This window comes from Leptonotus elevatus, chromosome 10, assembly GCF_054856555.1.
Source record: "Leptonotus elevatus isolate MCC_2025b chromosome 10, RoL_Lele_1.0, whole genome shotgun sequence".
Classification (NCBI taxonomy): Eukaryota; Metazoa; Chordata; class Actinopteri; order Syngnathiformes; family Syngnathidae; genus Leptonotus; species Leptonotus elevatus.
Window position 1 is genome coordinate 22,492,499 of NC_141248.1, and position 20,670 is coordinate 22,513,168.

Sequence of the window (20,670 nt, forward strand, 5' to 3'; positions counted from 1 at the left end):
TCACAGGAGGACAACTCAGTCACACGCAGGCGTTTATTTGGAAGCATAATAGTTAGTCATTTGGAGCAAACTGCTTTACCCAGTCAGATTTGAAATTTGCTTCAAAGGACCAACAATGACGTCAGTATTTTTCCATCTTCTGATTGGTTAGTCGGAGCAAGTCAAGCATGACTAACAAAACATTTGTTTATATTTGTTTTATTTTTTTTCTCCAAAGAAATTACCTTTTTCTTGTCCATTTAGTCCAACAGAAGCACATTCCATCCACTACCCGCACAATGATGCCTTGTACCCGGCCGGCGGCGGCGGCGGCGGCGGCGGTGGCGGCGGCGGCGGCGGCGGCGGCGGCGGCGGCGGCGGCGGCGGCAGCGCTGCCTCCGTGGCGTCCATGTCCTTTCACTCTTCCCTTCTGGATCATTACCTGCCGCAGCATCCGCCGACGTCGCATCGAGTCGACGGCCCGGCCGCACCCGCGCCACTGCCACGGGCGAGACAGACGGACAGAAAGCGAGAGCAGACGCCGTACAGCGAAGGAGAGGAAAGTGACCGAGGGGAAAGAAGCGAGGGGGAACTTGTGCTCCTGACAGATTGAAAATCAGAATCAACTTGTAATAAAAGAAGGGATTGGGTTGTCGCTGGATTTTAGGAAGACACATTCGCTTGTAATTTTTTTTTCCCAGTGACAGACACCCAATGCACTTAAAGGCAAGCTCTTATCTCATTTCATGTCAAAGGTCAACAAAGATTTTCATTTCGAAGCATCCATCCATTTTCTTAACCGCTTATCCTCACAAGGGTCGCTGGAGCCTATCCCAACTGGCTTCGGGCTGGAGGCGGGGTACACCCTTTCCAACCAGACAACGTTAAATTACAATATATCAGACACAGACTTGTCTTGCTTCCATGTTGATGCTCAACAAGGCTGCGGATGCTACAGGACAAACAATCCATGTTTTTTTTTTTGTTTGGGCCATAATGGACTCTTTTATACGCCAGCACTGCCTCCTGCTGATCAAGTCAGGTTATCACAACATCGACAAACTTGTTTTTGCTCATGTTCATATTTTTGAAATGACCTTATTTGGAAGATTTGCTGCCCAACCTGTGGCCTTGCATATGATTATGTTTTCACTTTTCTGAATGTTTCTTAACTGTTTTGTGTACACTTTTTGCTGGGTATGTTGTGATGGGAAAATAAAGCTTCAAGAACCACTTGCAATATTGTCTTACTCCTCTAGATGGTGCTCTTGGTTTAGCTATCCATAGTGCAAGGGAAATTGAATAAATTTCCACTGCATCTTTAAACCAACAGCACCATCTAGAGGGGTCAAACGATATTGCAAGTGGTTTATTTTCCCATCACTTATGAACTATTAACTACTTGTTTTCTTTTTTTAACAGCTTACAATGGAATTGGACATGATCTGCACTTGTTAAGGCTGTTAAGTGACAGTCTTCAGTTGCACTCATTCAATCGTATTTGTGTAATTCTTTTTTTGGTAGGATTTCACATTAGTTTTGTTATCAAATTGTATTGCATTTTTCCATAGGCATCCATCAACACATCACAAAAAAAAAAATCACATAATGGTTCAGTGGTTAGCATGTCTGCCTCACAATTCTGAGGTTTTTGAACCTTAATTGGCTCAGACCTGCGTGGAGTTTGCATAGTCTGGCTTCTTCCTCCACTTGGAAACATGCGTTAGCTTAATTGAAGACTCTAAATTTTCCATAGGTGTGATTATGACAGTCAATGTTGTTTGTCAATTGGTACCCTGTAATTGGATGGCTACGAGCGCCCAAGTCAGCTGGGGCAGGCTCCATCTTACCGATGACACAAATGCGGAAAAGCGGTATTAAAAAATGGATGGATGGTTATGGAATGTTAATGGAACAATGCAAAGTGTCTTTTTCCCCGGGTGGGTTCTAAATGCTCACTTTAAAGAGCAAAATCAAGGGTTATACAGTTGATACTTTGACTTATGCTGGAAAAACCAAATCTGGACTTTTTATATTCATGCAATTTATGTGTATTTGCGTCTTTGCTGTAAGTTTTTAAACTGAAAAAGTGAGTTTTCTAGTCGTGTGTAATTCATGTGATAGAAAATATAATACAAAAATTGCTGCTTCATTTTAAATACAGTGCAAGTAAAGCTTGTGCTGGAGACATGGATGAGCTTGCATATTCTAATCACATACCCCAAATCAGAACACTGGGTTTGATTCCACTCTGGCCACCTCCAAGGTTGACTTATCAAAAAGGGGAAACCCTCAGGGTGGAGGACGCTGCATTGAAAAGAGATAGACATCAGAGGAAAATCCCCAATCTTGTTTTTACGGGAGACATACTGCTGAGGCACTGATCTTTACCCCAGCTGATGTAAATACAGAAAGATAACTTTATTTTGTTTTATAAGAGCTGTGTAATTTAAAAGTGTACATTTCTCTGTTTTGTGGGGTTTTATTCTTTTCAAAAATTAAAATGCATTTTGCTCTAAGTGTGTGTATGTGGTGCATGAGTTATGAGCTACACGGTATATGTACAGTGGGAGGAAAAAGTATGAAAAACCCTCTGGAATTTAATTGCTACATAAATTGGTCATAAAATGTAGACTGGGAGAGTCTACTTAAATTTATACCACACAAACAAGCATGTTTAAAAATAAAAATAAAATTCTATAGCATAATTTGTAAACATTCATGGGACATGGAGGGGGGAATAAGTACCACTGGGTTTAATAACTGGATGTGAATAGCCTACAATACTAAATATGCTATTTTTAAATTGACGTACAAGTATACATGCCAGGGGCTATAAACATAAATCACGTACATTCAAAGAGCTTATAAGTAGAACAAATACTGACACATTAGTTTTTAAAGCCTTTTTGTTTAGTGAGCTACTTATCAATTTTATATAAGAAATAGTATTATTATGAAAGTGTTTATAGTTTGTTTTTTGGTTGCTGTATTTACATTTGTCGAACGAGAAGTACTTTTCGATCACAGCTGGGCATCCAACAATGACGCCATATCCGAAATGGCTAACAGGAAGAGGAGAGGTTAAACAGAAACTTCGTTTTTTTTAATAAAATAAAATAAACCTTCAAAAACTACAAACCGTGTAAATTTCTGGGGGTGGGGGGGTGTTAATTATTAGAAGGCTAAATTAAATTCTGCCTCTTTTTTAACCCTCCTACCCCACATTATTGAATGTGTGCACTTTGGAGATTGTGGCTTTGATTTCAGTCCATTGACTTCCACATCCAATATGGCGGATGCGCTAACGTATCGCAACGACGGCGCAAGCTGCTTGAGACGGTGACGACACTTGTCAGTGTTTAACGCTGGATGGCGCTATCGTTTAACGCTTCCACGGAATACCAACAGAATATAAATATAGGTCAGATTTCGCCATTTGGGGAAAAATAAATAAAAAAATAACGGACACTAATATGTATCATAATCTTCTCTCCAAAAGGGTCACAGGCATGCTAGTGGGGCCTATCCCATCTGGATTTGAGAGTCGGGGTACACACCCTGGCACTTGTGGAACAATCTGACATACATCAACCTTCGCATTCTAGCGGGCAGTGACCCAGATGCAAATGTTTTGCACAGGAACCTGGCGAACCAGACACACCTGTATGAGGAGGAATGAATAGAAAACCACATACTGTACATTCCTGTATGTTTGATTCAAACTGCTGCTGCTTATATTTTAAAAGACGTTGCACGCACCCCTATCTATGTATGATTTTTTCTTATCATTGCTCTAAACATTGGCCAAAAAAAAAAAAAGGATATAAAAATATATTTTCATGGTCAAGTGGAATCATTCTTTTTTTCGTTTTTAATGGAATCAGAAATAAAATAAAACCGCCCTTTGACACACATCATTACCCACAAATATAACACACAATCAATCTCCATATTTTTATTGTATAGATTTTAATAACAGACTAGTTAATAATTGTTAAACACATCTTGCAAGTCCCACAAAAAGTGTAAAGAATTAAATGTACAGAAACATTTTACAGTATTTCTGAAGACTATTTACAACCTTCGTCTTTGAGCGGATACTTATCATGTACCTGCACGCATCACCGGGCTTGGTTTCCTTAAAGAGCAATCTACACGTGAAGGTGAAGTACTTGGAAAAGAGTAAAAATACAAAAGGAATCAAATAAATAATCCTTTAACTGTATAGTGATTCTTCAATCATGTCAAGAGTCACGCATCACATCCAAAAGCGCAAATGAAGCACAATGCAAGCGTTTCAGTAGGATTTCAACACAATGCAAGACTGTTAGTTTCACTCAATAAATAAGCCAAATCAAATGCAAATGATAAAAGGTACAGTAGATCACTTGTTGAATTAAAAATAATAATAATAAAAAGGAGCCGTTGTTTTTCGCCTGTTTGGTTGTTGCACACTAACGCAAGTTGCTAAATTTAGCTAAATTGATCAGATATGAGCTAATTATGGGGGATGAGGGGTTGAATAAAAGACAGTTGTGAGGAACAGCTTGACATAAAAAAAAATATTGTTGGCTTTTGTGTGTGTGTGTGGGGGGGGGGGGGGGGGGGCAAAGCCTGATTGAAACCCCAAAACATATACTTAAACATCAATATCAGTGCAAAAAAAACTCAATCGCCCTTTTTATAAAACCAGCAACACCCATTTCACCACGAGTTGGCAATACAGTAGCGGATTTAAAAGAAAATGTAGACAAAATATCTATAAACAAGAAGAGATTCAGGTTCAACGCGAGTCGAGTCCCCACCCTGCATTTAGCAATTCACTTGACAACTTTTAACATTCAACCAACTTGAGGTCCTTCACTTATTCCGTTTGTGTGGTCCCCTTAACAGATATGCGAGTGCGACAGAAAAGTCTTTCAAAAACACCGAGAGATTGTGCCCTTTTTTTTTAACTTCTGCGTGTTGAAATTAAAGCTCAAACGGTTGGCATTGAAGCACCGATGATTTTTCGGATTAACAAACGTGTTTAACTGGCACGTTAACAGGAATTTGAATAAGTGCAGCAATTGTTTACTTTTGCAGTCAATAAGTGTCCACAACCTCCTGCAAATTTAAGTGAGGTCAACTTCCAGTGTTTACTTTTATCAAAATGAACAGTTACTTCCGGATCCCACCCAGAGTATCTCTAATCAAGCCTTTGTCAGCAAATTCAACCTTGTGCCTCCCGACATACCATTTTCTGGAGCAAGAGGAATATTTTGGGTGGCCGAAAGCCAAGCGAGGAGAAGGATGCAGCGGCCAGGATTTTCTAAGGTGACCGCGGCGGCGATTTTCCATGACGTCATAAAGTTCCGCTGGAAAGTTCAACAAAGCGGATCACTGCGACCATAAAAGTCAAGATGGTGGGGGGGAAAAAAAAAAGCGGTTCACGGTCAGATCCCATCTCGCGTCATACGGCAGCGTCACTCTACCGTCAATGCAGTCGCTTCACCTGAGATGTTGAACGAGTCTTCCAATAAATGAACATCGACTGCTACGAGGCAAAAGCTTTTCCATTTTGCAGATCCGCAAACATGGCGAGTGTTGTTTGGGAAAAAGCCCACAATGTTTGGGATGCTGACGAGTAGTAGCAGCAGCAGCGGTTCCGCTCAAATTTAGCACCAGAGTGGAGGTAATAGAATGACAATGAAAGGAAGGAATGGTGTCAAAAAGCAACACACAAATGTCCAATTTAAGCACTTCTTAAAACGCTACTGAGGCACTGATTCATCGTGAAGTAAGAAAGGCGCTACACAACACACAGGACAAATATTCGTTTTGTCATTTTCAATGGTTATTGGAATCTTGTCAAGCAGAGAAGGTGCCTGGTGATGATGATGGACCAATGAAGCTTCATGAAGCAGTTGGGATATTTTTTGAATGAAGCTTCATTTGTCAAATGAAGCTTCATGACGCATTAGTGATATCTTTTTTTTTTTTTTACTCCTTGAGACGGGTGCTCTTGGTTTGAGGAGTCCAAAAATATCACAAGTGCTTCATGAAGCTTCATTTGTCCTCTAGATGGCAATCTTGGTTTGAACACATAGTGGAATTTCCATTGCACTAGCCTTTATAGTCAAACCAAGAGCACCAGCTTGAGGAGTCCAAAAATATCACAAGTGCTTCATGAAGCTTCATTTGACAAATGAATCTTTGAAGCACTTGTGATATTTTTTGAATGAAGCTTCATTTGTCAAATGAAGCTTCATGACGCATTAGTGATATATTTTTTTACTCCTTGAGACGGGTGCTCTTGGTTTGAGGAGTCCAAAAAGATCACAAGTGCTTCATGAAGCTTCATTTGTCAAATGAAGCTTCATGAAGCACTTGTGATCTTTTTGGACTCCTCAATGTCAGTAATTTTCCATTGCACTAGCCTTAATAGTCAAACCAAGAGCACCAGCTAGAGGAGTCAATATTGCAAGTGCTTCATGAAGCTTCATTTCCCCACCACTCCGTGGCGATGGAACAGGAAGTAACTTTGTAGCCATGAGCTCTCTGAAACTGGAGACAGGCAAGACATCAAGTGTTTGTAAGACAAATAATACACAGTTAACAAATATTGAGCTACATTTGGGAGGAATGAAGAAAGTTTTGGGGCTTGCTGCGGAGCAGAGTGCCACAAAGAAAAAGCGGTGGTCCGAATAACGGTTGGCCCCGAGCGACCAACTCCCATTATTGTTGCCCCTCCGTGTCCTGTCACTCTGGAATTTGCAAGGCCATCACGGTGGGCTTGATTTTGAAGTATTGGTTGAAACGCAACCCGGCGTACCTGCGACACACAAACACCACATGGGCATACAGAAACGATCCGAATTGCAACAAAAATGTCAGCAAGTGTTCATCGACAAGTCACTGTGCATTTTTTGTTAACATGGTATATACCACACCAAACATCAAAAGGGAAAATCAAACCAAAACATTTCTTTCCGATAATGTTCTACTAGACCCCACTAGTCGAACCAACCAATCACGGCTCAGCTTCAGAAAACAAGTGAGCTGTGATTGGTCATCACCTGAATCCTGAGCAACTGTAATGTCATTTTCAGTCGACAGCAAGTGGTAAAATGGCCGCCCCCCTGAGATGGATAAAAACGGCTGAATTTTGCTGCTGAATTCATATTCCACAAACGCAATATTAATCAGAATAACGTAGTGATAGACAAATGAAGCTTCATGAAGCTTCATGAAGCTCTTGTGCTATTTTTTTGACTCCACAAGATGGCACTCTTGGTTTAAAGACGCAGCGGAAATGTAATCAATTTCCATCGATCGCAAAAAATAAAAATGGCAAGTGCTTCATGAAGCTTCATTTTCCCATCACTCGTCGGTCCGCATAAAATATAGTGTCAAGAAATGTGTTTTCACTTGCAAATGATGCGACTTACTCCAACCTCTGCCATAAACCGGACAAAGTGAGTCACACAAAAGTAAACAACGCTAAAGTAAAACAGATACTGACGCGTGAACGTCACTTGGCTAGCCTGGGTGACTTCATGCGGATCACTTTTCATCAGCATACACGGTTGCAATTAGTAATGAAGAGGTTATTATTATTATGCCTGTCGCGAGCGTGCATGTTTTGAAGTATGACCTAATTTTGGCGAAAGCATCAAACTATTGGCAGCTTTCTTTTGTCCACGTTGGCTGACTACCAACTGCTCTGTAATTGTAATGATTAAAATGGACAAATGTAAATGTGTTACACATTTGTAGGCAATGATAGAAACTATGCTTGTATATGGTCTTAATGGCGGCTCATTGAGCAATATAGTGAACAGGATTTTGTCTATGTTTTAAATGGCAAATTCATTTGTCATGTTTTCATTTAGCATTACATAACGCGGGCTTGTAACCGAGCAAGTCAAGCCGGTTGCTTGGCAGAAGAAATACATTTCACGTCAACGCAGTATGTTCCTTTCGCTTATGTAAAAAAAATAAAAATAAACATCCGAACACACGCCCAAAGCGTACTGCCACTTACCCGAGGAAGTCAAAGTCAATGGAGGAGTATTTAGCCTGAATGAGGGCCCAGAAACCCCAAAAGAAGTGGGAAGCCTTCAACGGGACAAAGCAGAGTGACGTTCAGGGACATCACGTCGTTTGCGTTTGCGTTCATGCTGAAGTGTGCAACGCTTTCCTTACCAGAGCAAACTTGTTGACCTGCACATAAAGTGTCTCGAGTTCTTTAGCGCTGACCTCTTCGCTTTTCTTGGTGAAAAGTTTGTAAGCTTGCAGGTAGAATCTGAGCCAGTCCATCTGCATCTCCCGACTGGGGTACAGGCCGTAGTCCAGTTCTGACATGCCTAGTCACAAAATCAAAACCAGCAGGCTGCACCATCATCATCATCATCAATCAAAATTTTCCACTGCTTCATGCGTGACACATGTCAATATGAGTCTGTGACAAATTCCAAATTCCAAAGCAGGGCTGGAAGGTTATGGAAAAACAGAAACAAACAAAAAACATCATTTTGATTGACAATGAAATCAAATCACGATTATTAAAAAGGTTTATTCATTGATTTCTAAACTTAGTATTGATTTACCTATCAAAACGATTTTTATTTTATTTGTCCAGTACAAAATGACCTGAATATCAAATATGTGCCATTTTAAGCCTCTTTGTTGTCTTTCTGCTGCATCCACAACTTTGCTGAAGTTCATCTTTGCGCCCATTCAAACTGGGAATATGTCAGAATAAATGTACACAAGTTATCCCATATTTACTCCTATCGTAATGCAAAGCATTTGCAGCTGGAAAAAGAATCTCGCCTTCCTTCCTTGTCTATTGTTTATTAAATGTTCTACGTAGACTGAAGCTGACAGAATAAGCATCTCGCTTTCCTCCAATTTGTTTAATCTTATTTTGTTTTTCACAAGACTTTTTGGGCTAACCTGGGACGTCGTATTCCATGCGGAAATGTATGCAAGGATGACAATCAAAATCCCTTGAATGCTTGAAAACTCAACTTAAAGTATGATTTGAAAGAACAAGAAAGTAAAGTTCAATAATAATACGGTATATTAAAATAGCATGATGAAGCTGGATGGGAAAGGTCACGAACCTGCAAACTCGTTGAAGTGGTTGCCAATGTCGAAGGCCTGGTAGTTGTAACTGGAGTATTCATAATCGATGAAGCGAACATGAGCTGAAAGAGAACACAAGGAGGCCGTCGGTGCATTTTAGGTCTACGTGCAAACTCCACCGAGTAGTTCACGTGCCAGTACGTTCAAAACATAATTAACGTAAACAACAAAAAGCTGTTGGGTTCTTCACCAAGCGATACGGCCATCTTGAATAGGGCTGCTCGATTATGGGGAAAATAATCATCACGATTATTTTGGCAATAATTGAAACGATTATTCAGACGATTATTTATTTTTGGGTACAAAACACGAAAATGTTTAAGCATTTAAAAACATCAAGACCAATTTTAAAAAATATAAACACTATAATTAAGTAAGTTCCTTTTGAACCAAACATTATTTAAAATTATATTTAGTTATTTATTTTGGCAAAAACTTATAGTAGGAGTGCAGCATTTGCACTGTGCAGTAGGACGATCATTTATTGTTTGGTACAAAACGAGAAAATGTTTAAATGTAAAACACAAATAAAATTCTTTGAAACACTATAATTACGCAAGTTCCTTTTGGATGTAACAAAATGTATTAAATTATTTTAAAATGTAAAAAAAAAAAAAAAAGTGCAAATGTAATATAAATGAATTTAAATGCAATGAAATATAAATTAAATTAAATATACATTTAAACAAACAAAAAATGAGTATTAAGAATCTTTTCTCTTTTTTTTTACAATGATGCCGATTTTGTAATTGTGGAGCGTAATAACGGAAATTGTCAAATGAATTCCATTAATTGCACAGCCCTAATCTTGAATATCCCCCCCCAACGTCAACTGAGACAAATGTCTATACCCTCTTTTCTGTTGTGTATGATGTTCTTGCAGAGCAGGTCATTGTGGCAGAGCACCACAGGCGAACCCAGCGTGGACAGATGCTCCTTCATCCAGACCATCTCCCGCTCCAGCACCTCCTTGCTCGGCACTTCCTTCTGGATTCTTCATTCATAAGAAGAAGAAGAAGAAGAAGAAGAAGAAAAAGTTCAGTTACATTTGCATCACTGTTGATAGATTTTGTTTCTCTTCCCTGTTGGCATAAACATTTTCCCCCCCCTAAACGAACGCGACAACAAAAGTGGCTGAATGAAACTTGGGAGCGAAGTGTTGGTGAATGATCTTCTTTCAAGGAAAAAAACCCTTGTTGAATCCCAGAAGCAAGATCAAGCTTCAACAGTTGAGAAACAAGATGGCACCTGCTGTTGGAAGCTTGTTCTGTGAACTCTGTAGCCACAAGGGAGAAGTATTTTTGCATCTTAATCCAGAGGTTGGGTTTGGGGATGCATCCGTTATGCGCATGTATGGCGTGGATACGAGCCATCTCTCCGGCTATCAGTCTGTTGGAAGACGCACATGTCAAGTGTGTTGTCATTCTTTAATCCTTTATTTTTCAAAAACAGTCACAAACTTGTAGCGATCAAAAATTGAGGGTTAAAACATGATCAGCTGCTGCGCGCTTACAATGTACGCCTTTCAAAATAAATGTTTTACAAAAAAAATAAAATTGTGTCCGAATTTGATGCTTTTCATTAGGATTTGTAACATGTTCACAGACAGTTTGAAAGACATTTTAAACATATTCATATATTTTGAAACCTTTTACGAACCCCGACAAAAACTCAAAATTAGCTACGTTCCCATTTCGTATGCATTTGTCACTCAGGTGAGATACAGGGAATTTTTTATTTAAGGATTTAATTTTCCACTATAAAAAAAAAAATTATGCTTACACTGGGAACTCCCTATACTTTTTTTATTATTATTATTAAGAAAAAAAAATTAAGAAATGACGCTGACATTTTGGAAAACTTTTATTTACAGTAGAAAACTTTAGGGAACACATGCTGATGACCCTGACACCTCCCTGCAAGTTTTGTTATGATTTTTTAAACAAAGCTGTCAATTCTTACTGTTTAAAATGAAAAGAAAATGTAATTAAAACAAATTCCGCTAATATTTTCTCTTTTACTGCAAATGAATATCGCCTTGAAATATCGGTTATCGGTCTCCTTGACTACTAATAATCGGTATGAAAAAAACAAAACATATTGGTCGATTGGAGTTCAGAGGTCAAAATTGCCTCTATTTTGCCAGAGATTGATGTTTTATTCAAGGCAGATACCGATAGCCAGTATTTGAAGCCGATACTCATTTTCAGTCAAAAAAAGAGGGGGAAAATCTTGGAGTCCCAAAAAAAAATACAAACATTTATAAAAATGTTTTAAAAATGTCAAAATGTTTTTTTTCCTGTCTTAGACAATAGATTTTGTTTTAAATTTAAAAGAAAAATGTTCAGGGAGCTCCCAAGGTTATCAGTATGTCTTGAAGAGTTAAAAGGAGACTTAAATAAGTAAATACTATAGCTCTCTATAGTTTTCTACAGTAAATATTTTTTTTCCAAAATATAAACAAAACCTGAAATCTTAAAACTTTTACATTTCTTTGTTGTAATGTCTAACAAAAACAAAAAGGTTCAGAAGTTTCCCAGGGTGAGCAGCATAGCTTTACAAAGCTAACTTAATTTTTTTAATAAATAGTTCCCCGAGATTAAAATGGTTTTAGCTTTACTTTTGAAATCGTCTGTCAGATTTTGAAAAAAGGCCGCTATCGCTATTGGTCAAAACGTCCAATATCGGCGCCGGCCGGTTATCGGCCTGTCCCTAATTTTCGAGACTGTAAATGGTGTTTGCAGGTCCCGACCTGAGTAAGGAAGGATCCCTGACATCTTGTGTCCCCAGAGCGTCGCCCTGCATGTATTCGTAGCATATCCCATTTTGAAAAGTGCAGTAAAGACGGGGAGCACAGCCGTTAGCATGCAGCACCTGGAGGAGAAAATCAAAAATCACACATTCACCGTCATAATTCGAATAATACCGATGGTAACGTCTTAAGAGTTTACCTGAACAACAAACGCACCTGAAAGCTTTTAAGCTCATTGTCTCTGTCCACAATAAGCTCTGTCTTGTTCCCATAAACACGGACTAAGACCACATCTTCTGGACTATCGTCCACGTAGCAGCCCACCAGTTTGTTGGTTGTCCCATCAGTGAAGAACTGAAGGAAGAAGGAAATAAACTGCCATTTGGAACCCCATTTTTTAATGCAAGTGCTCCAAATGAAAAGCTCAATGGAAAGCTGCACGGGCAACAACATTGACATGGCTTGCATGTCACATGCCAGACGCTCACTCTCACATATCTGGCATTCCACGCGTGGCCAGCCACAAAGGTGGGCGTGTGACCATCCTTGTTATGACTGTCGACACGCTGGCAAAAACAGCGTTGTCTACTACGTGACTGATCCCCGCCACCTGCCACACAATACGCCGCTAACACCGGTGACCAATACGTCGGTAGACAGCAACTTTGGAACCAGGCAGACGTAAACATTCAGTCGTGGTTCACGTGGGGGTGAGGAGGGTGTTTGGGCTCTCAATTGGAATACTGTAAAGCATTATGTGGGTTGTTAAAAATGTACAATTATTATTATTAATTTTTTTTTTTTTAACTGTGGCGTGGAGGGAATTATATTTCATTATAGTTTGATTTCCTGTCATTTGAGGTTCTTCAGGTCATGTATAGAGGAGCAACAATTAATCAATCACTAATTCCATCCATCCATTTTCTAAACCGATCAGCCTACCATGCATTTTTTTAGAAGGTGGGAGGAAAGTTCATTTGATCATTTTTCTATGATTTGGGGTAAATGTCACCGTTCAGAACAACACAATTGCTTTTAACAATTGTCAACAACTTTGAGGGTCGGCAAAGATGTTCCTGCTGTGAATGACATTTCACCCCTCATGCCTGTCAAACGGCAATCTGATCAGTGCGAGTGATTATTCACCACCTGAACCATCAAGACGCGTCAGGCCAAATAATTCACCACCTGTAGATGAAGTTAGTAAATCTGAGAACGAGAGTCACCCTTATAATTGGATGAAAAATAATAATAATGAAAAATGGATGGAAAGTATAAGCATGTTAGTAAACATTTTATTTTGTTATAAAACATGTGCATGCAAAATTATGCAATTTAAAAGCACATTTCAATGGAATTAAAACTATCAAATTATAAACCTTTTATTGAAGAACAAAAACATGGCGATTCGATTCATATCACGATTCATAGGTCACGATTCGATTCAATACCAATTAATCCCGATACAAATCTATAAATTAATTATTGCATTTTTTTAAACTCAAATTTAGAAAATACTCATCAGTAACTTGTACATGTACACTAAGATTTGTATAAAAATGTATTTATTTATCTGAAAATTCAGGTTGCAGTCTGTTTCATGTTTGAACAGCACTGAAATAAAATATTAAGGCCATTATTATTCCATTAATATAACATTCTTCCGTTTAATGTGTAAATCCTAACCCTAATTAAGACGTTTTGTTGAATATTCCCATAAACAATTGATGTTTAAAAATAGATTCGGCCGCATATTAAATCGATTCGAGAATTGCGCACTGTAATATTGTGATATATTGCCAAATTGATTTTTTTCTAACACCCCTAGATTTTTTTATGCTCACTTTTACTCATCCTTTCACCCAACGTATTCAAAAGTAGCAATATTTCAACAGATACATTTTAATATCATAATTATTTTTATCGAAAAACAAAAATATGGAATTACTCATCCTTTGACCCAACTCATTCAAATTAACAAAAATGCCCACACCCAATCTAGTTAGCCAAGATTGTGCTCAAATATATTGCAAGTTGCAAGTAGTTCCCTATTAAGAGTCAACCATCAGTTTCGCACATTCTTATTTTTCCCCTCCCCGTTTATGCCAATGGAACTTGTAACGTTCACTTAGAAATATTTCACAGGTATATATGGAGTCTTCTGGTAGCATTTGTCTTACCCCAAATTATTTCTGCCTAAAAAGGTAAAACGGTGTGTTATGAAATAGACGAACGTGACGCTTTTCGTCACTTGATGCTCCATCGCGTACTTTTATTATGTACTGTCAATCTTCGCTTAGCCTGCTAGCATAGCGTACAGCTAGCTTGGCAATCGCCATACCTTCGTCTTGACACGGTTCGTGTCCCACGCCGGTCTCAGCTTTTCCATGATCTTCATCGCCCCGTCCGTCACATTGTGCTCGTCGACAGAAACGTGAATCTTTCGTATAACCGGCGATCCGACGGGCACATGGATCTGCGTTTCCATCCCACCGACGTTTACCCGTTAATCTCCCTCGGGGCCCTTCTGGGATATTTGTAGAAAGCGGAGCCTCAATTGAAAGGAAACTAACGATCTCTTGAAGCGTTAGAGAGATGCGTATTCTGATTTGATCTCAGAAAGTCGGTGTTGTCGCTGTTAAGGAAAGTGAAAGTGCCTGCAGTGCCTCGGAGACAAGATGATACACGACGCCGGTTCCGACTCGAGAGGCTGTCAGCACTGTTACCGCTTCCTCCTCCTTGTCTCCGCCCATTCGGGATCATCCGATTGTACCGCCATTTGAGACGACACGGCCGAGCACGCCCATTATTTACGAGTTTACACGAAGGTGTCCGAAGTTTAACGAATTGGTTGAATGGGGAAAAGTATGCCCAAGAAAAGGGAAAAAAAAACACATAGAATGAATGAACAAATCAATTCCTAACCTATACAATCCAATTCCTAAATATTTTAAATGTTATCAATGACACTATAAGCATGAATTACTTTACAATATTTAAATTGTTCTTAACTCCCCAACAAAAAAAGTACACAGCTTAAAGGCATCATCTCGTCCATGCCACAATTTTACACCAAGAACTGAAACACATCATGATGATGGTCCTCACTTTACGAGTTTCAAACACCTTCAATTATAGCTTCCTTCTTTTAATTTGAAAAATAAAAATAAAAATCCGAATAAGAACAGGTAGGCTATTGTTCGTTACACGAAAAAGCATTTCCAGTGTCCTCAAATACATAATATCCATACATTTGGAAATACCAGATCCTATCAATAATTGATTAAAAAATAAAGAACACTTTTTCCCCACAGTCACAATACACACAGAGACATATATACAGTATCTAAACTGACCAAAAGTATTTATTTGTGAAAACAATATGAAATTTGCCAAATTTTCTTATAGTCCAACGCCAGCAAAATATGAAATGTCAATCTTGCCTAGTATCTTGCATTCAATCTTCCGCACACACAATTTTTTTTAAAATTAGTATACTGAATTTGTCATCAACACTTAAGCAGTAGTTTACATCAGAACACCCCTCCAGAGTACATTATTATATTGACAGCACGCAGTCTTATACGTATACAATGGCACAAAAGTGTATAGTTCTGATTGCACTGACGCGTTCAATGACACAAAAAGAAACGGACTTTTGCAGCACCAATCCAGAAAGGTTAACGTAGATGTCAGTTCACATGAGCAGACAGTCTCTTCGCCACAAAATGATAAATGAAGGCTTGCTCCCATATTGTACCTCTAGCTGTCAACCACATGGTGGCAGTAAAATGATATCGAAGTGGTTTGTTACTTCCAGGCCAAAGGTCATCCCTGTGAGTCAATCCCAACATTACAACAATTGGATATATTTGCATTATTTTCGATATTTCTTTTTATATTATACATTATATTTATATTATATATATTTTTTTTTTATTATGACTTGTATAGTGCATTCCTCAACTCACAGACAATGAACTCATAGGTTTAAAATAGTTGTCTATGGCAGTTCAAAAATACATTGATATTTTAAAAGTGAGGATTTATGTCAAGAAAAGTACATTCTAAATTGACTGCAACAATGGATGAGTTGTAACTTTTTGTTTTGTTTCCGTCCAAAAGAGTATTTATGGTAGTACGTACTGCAGTATTTGTACTCAATGGGCCTCCTCTGCCGTGTGCTTGCTCAGGGTTCAACGTCTTTGTACTCGCGTTGTTGATTTTGTGATTGTGTGTGAAGACAGACAAGTTGTAACTCATGTTACTCAGCAGGTTGTCAAGGAGTCAGCTGAAGCTTTTGGGGGCCCGGATGCCCCCCATATTCCTGCTTTCACTGGTTTGCACAGCTTTATTTATACAAGTAGGGTGCCAGATGCTGCTTTGTCCAAGCGGTCAAACTCAGTCGATGATGTTGACACAAACTTTATCCACTTCACTGTAGCTATAGTTAAAGAATATTTATTTTCAACGTGAATACAGTATTATGTTTTATAAACTAACTTGGGTGCAGATGAATATTTCCTGAATATTGCATGAGGACTTTGGTACCGTAAAGGCACCCACGGCAGCAATTACTGTTCATTAAGACAAGTGTGTACTTTCAGGACAAATGCTGGATCGACACTGCAAGTTCAAATGTCCAATTACCATTTAATGCATCTTATATATTTTTTATTTTTTATTTTTTTATTATTATTATTATTATTTTCATGTACTTTTATAGCACTGGCATTATCACCAATGGCCTGGTTTTGACATTTATTATTATTATTATTTTTAAACATGTGTATTGCACTGATTCATATTTCTAATGGATTTTAAAAAAGAAAAGAAAACTTGGATACTCTTGACCTGGAGAACATGATGTGCCAAGTGAAAAATGTGGAAGGAATAATAAACATACAAACAATTATAGCAACTAATGCTGACATTATAACTGTGATCTACATATAGGGAGACCGGGGCTAGATGTATCACGGGTAAGTTGTCACATTGCAATTTTCTTATACTATATTATACTATACTAGTTGTCTTCGTCTAAGTAGTCAAGGGTTGTGTACTGTCTGAGAAGAGAATAGCACATTGTGAGCTGAGATGAGTGCCAGTTATCTGTTTTGCACAACCCAAAGTAAAATATTTAAACTTCATATATTTTGAAACAGGTGTCGTACATAGACAAATTCTAGCAGCAAACAATGTGGACTCGTTAGAGGAGAGATTCAGGCATCTTGCCATGCCTCGGTCGCTGCTCTGTTTTAAGCTAACTTTAAACGAGAGCAAGTATTAGCAAACATGGTAGTTTGGGACAACTTGTCTCAGTCATTTTGGGGTTTGTTGTCACATATGCAAAGAATGGGCCAATGAAAAATGCACCTCGGTTTACATATGCCGGAATTGTTCTTCAGATGATGTGTCTGAAGAGTGAGGAAATTAATTTGCCATGTTCTGGATTCATTGTTTAAAAAATTATTTTCCAGTTGTTGGAACTACAGTATGCCCACGTCAGGACGAGTTTAAGTTTCATGATGAAACATCCATCCAGTAACCGAAATGCGTCATTAAAAAAAATATATATATATATAATATCAAATTTCCAGTTTAAGGGAAGCATAACAGGCATTTAAGGCTGAGAGCCAGCAATACTTAAGAACTTTAATCAATTACATTTTTAGGTTAAAGTTTGCTCAATGACTATGGTAAATTTTCAAGATTAATGATAAACAATTTCTCTGGCTGTAAAAACAAAAAAAGCAAAAACAAAAAACAGGAGAACAAGGATAGTTTTGTCCTTGTGTTATTAGTTGCAAAATACAGTGTGACATATTACCCCATATAGTGTGACAACTTACCCATTGGTGGGGCAACATGTCACATGTTCACTCCCTCTATTTGATGGCTTATAACTATGCACTGACACAAAATAAGAAAATGACATGAATACAAAAATATACCTAAGACATTGGTCTTTCATCTGGTATACATTTTGTTGATATAAGATGTATTTTTTCCAAGAAATATACAAAAGTATAAAAAGTGATACAACTAGCCCCGGTCTCCCCTTTAATCATATAAACATGGAAGACTTGTATCAGTGTTTCGTCACACCCAGGCTCCGTTGTTTTAGTGTCAGCGTTGTGTTGTGTTGTGTGGCTGTACGTGTAGCCACATGCCTCATCTGCTCCCCATTAAACTTCATCCCGTCTCTTGGTTGGCTGTAAGGAAGGTAACTGGAAGTCCCGTGAGTATTTGTCAGAGGGTGAATACTTGAATTTCTCGTGCACACCGATTGCAGCTTTACACGTCCACATCATTGACATCTCAAAGGTAGAACCGTGCCGCTTCTATCTCTCTTCTCTATCTCAGGAATGAGGAAATTAGCATAGTCTTTAACCCCAAAACACACACACACGCACACACGCGCACACGCACACACCAGCCCATAAATCCCATCTCCATTGAAGCAATGAACTCTGAGCCAACTCCCAGTCTAACCTAATTCCTCATGTCAAAACCAATGTTGACGCACTCCTCATCTATCACTGATTGCATGATTCGTGTTTGGGAAGAGGGAACTTAACACGTGAAGAGTGATTATTTCCGCACACACCTTTGTGAAACTTTTAAACTATTAAAAAAGGATGTTGTGTTTCCAAGCAGACAGATGTGCCTCGGGCGCCTCGACAATGTACACAGTTTATGATCGACGACGTAACTCAATAACAATGTGATCATATGGACCGAGAGGACTTCAGTGTTTGTCCGCTTGCCCATCCAGTGTCAGTCCTTAAATGTTTTCATTATTTTGCATTTTTGTGAAATGTTGTAGCGCTGGTGAAATAATAACGGCTCTTTTTAATGAACAGTTTTCAAGTCACAAAAAAAAGCAGGCCGGAACTACGCCAGAACTCAACGTGATGCCTTCATGGCCCGTCCAGACTGTCGGAAACCGCCCAACCCGCGACCCACCCCGAAAATTTGCGACAATATTTTTTCTTCGCTTATTTATTGCGGTTGTTTTTCACCTTCAAATCTCATATTTTTCCCAACATCTTTTCCTTTTCTTTTCCCTGACCATATCATTCTTCTCTTTACATCCTAATGGTAAATATATATATTTTCTTTTCCCCATTTAGAGCTTGACATTCACTATATCATAACTAAGATTCAATATGTGTTCCGACATTACACTCCAGGCATGACTAACTGACTTGTAACGACGCATGAAAACAATGCAGTAACAACTTGGTGTAACTGGTCGCAGAGAAACAGTCAGTGGCACTTAAAAAAAAAACGTCTGGAAAGTGTAAGACTCAATTTGACCTTCAGATGAGCATATGGCAGCTAACACAAAGCCTGAAAGCCTGAAAGCCCGGCCTGTCCATACTATAGTGCTTCACTCCACCTCCAAAGGTGAACAACCGGCCACTTGGCCCTGTCTCTATAAGTGTCTCTATATGCGCGCACACAGAAACACACACAGTCACGCTCACAAAGCTCCCGACCCCCACCTTTTTATTTATTGCCCCACCTTCCATGCTCCCATCCTTTCATTTTTAGATAAGGCCCTTTCACCCGATGCAGGCAGCAGCTGAGAGGTCAGGAGAACAACAGCAATGACAGACGGGACTGATGCGGAGCTTCTCACCCACTTGCTAATCACCCCCCATAACACATGCAAAGACACATTTATTCAGGAGGGGGAAAAAAACGATTCCCCCCAAGTTCTGTATTTCATAAATCAGAACGAAGATGTCATGTTTCGGTTCTGTGGGGGTTGGGTTTTTGTTTGTCATGGGTGTTCTTGTTGTTTTTGTCTGTGGTTGGTGTTTTTGGTCCATGTTCCTGGTTTCTTCCCTTATCTCGTTATGTCTTCCCTTCCCCAGGTGGGTCTCATTAGGATTTAGGCTGTTGTGTTTGTCCAGTCGGTGTGGGTGCAGTGCCTATGCATTGTGTGGAAGTTCGTCACAGCCAAGCCGTGTTCGTCACAGCCAAGTCGTATTCTCAGAGGTGATTCTAGGATCCGAGGTTCAGGGGTGCTATGAAGGCGTTTGGAGACGTTTGAAGCAACCCCAAATATGGGCTAGATACGCGTCTGGCCACAGCCAAGTCGAGTTAGTCACAGCCAAGTCGTGTTCGTCACAGCCAAGTCCTGTTCGTCACAGCCAAGTCGTGTTCTCAGAGGTGATTCTAGGAGGGTGCTATAAAGGCGTTTGGAGATGTTTGAAGCAACCCCAAATATGGGCTAAATACGCGTCTGGTCACAGCCAAGTCGTGTTCGTCACAGCCAAGTCGTGTTCGTCACAGCCAAGTCCTGTTCGTCACAGCCAAGTCGTGTTCTCAGAGGTGATTCTAGGATCCGAGGTTCAGGGGTGCTATAAAGGCGTTTGGAGACGTTTGAAGCACCCCCAAATATGGGCTAAATACGCGTCTGGTCACAGCCAAGTCGTGTTCGTCACAGCCAAGTCGTGTTCGTCACAGCCAAGTCCTGTTCGTCACAGCCAAGTCCTGTTCGTCACAGCCAAGTCATGTTCGTCACAACCAAGTCCTGTTTGTCACAGCCAAGTCGTGTTCTCAGAGGTGATTCTAGGATCCGAGGTTCAGGGGTGCTATAAAGGCGTTTGGAGACGTTTGAAGCAACCCCAAATATGGGCTAAATACGCGTCTGATCACAGAAAAGTCGTGTTCGTCACAGTCAAGTCGTGTTCGTCACAGTCAAGTCGTGTTCGTCACCACCAAGTCGTGTTCGTCACAGCCAAGTCATGTTCGTCACAGCCAAGTCCTGTTTGTCACAGCTAAGTCGT

The 20,670-nt window shown here is 39.4% G+C and overlaps 2 protein-coding genes across 5 annotated transcripts in view; one reads left to right on the top strand and one right to left on the bottom strand.

Moving 5' to 3' along the window:
• The window catches only part of sox13 (SRY-box transcription factor 13), a 31,704-nt gene extending 29,206 nt beyond the window's left edge, over positions 1–2,498 (top strand). For all 4 annotated transcript variants that reach the window (XM_086087559.1, XM_086087562.1, XM_086087561.1 and 1 more), the window contains exon 13: positions 244–2,498. In XM_086087559.1, the coding sequence (XP_085943685.1) occupies positions 244–592 (349 nt within the window). In that variant the 3' untranslated portion in view covers positions 593–2,498. The remainder of the gene's footprint in view (positions 1–243) is intronic.
• A 1,424-nt stretch (positions 2,499–3,922) lies between these two features.
• On the bottom strand, positions 3,923–14,620 carry etnk2 (ethanolamine kinase 2). The gene is made up of 9 exons (XM_086087672.1): positions 14,208–14,620; positions 12,083–12,220; positions 11,867–11,988; positions 10,363–10,503; positions 9,966–10,108; positions 9,093–9,176; positions 8,170–8,330; positions 8,009–8,082; positions 3,923–6,796 (listed from the first exon to the last, which is right to left on the bottom strand). The coding sequence occupies exons 1-9, from the start codon at positions 14,352–14,354 to the stop codon at positions 6,724–6,726; spliced, it is 1,083 nt and encodes a 360-aa protein (XP_085943798.1). The 5' UTR covers positions 14,355–14,620; the 3' UTR covers positions 3,923–6,723.
• Between the last annotated feature and the right edge of the window lie 6,050 nt (positions 14,621–20,670).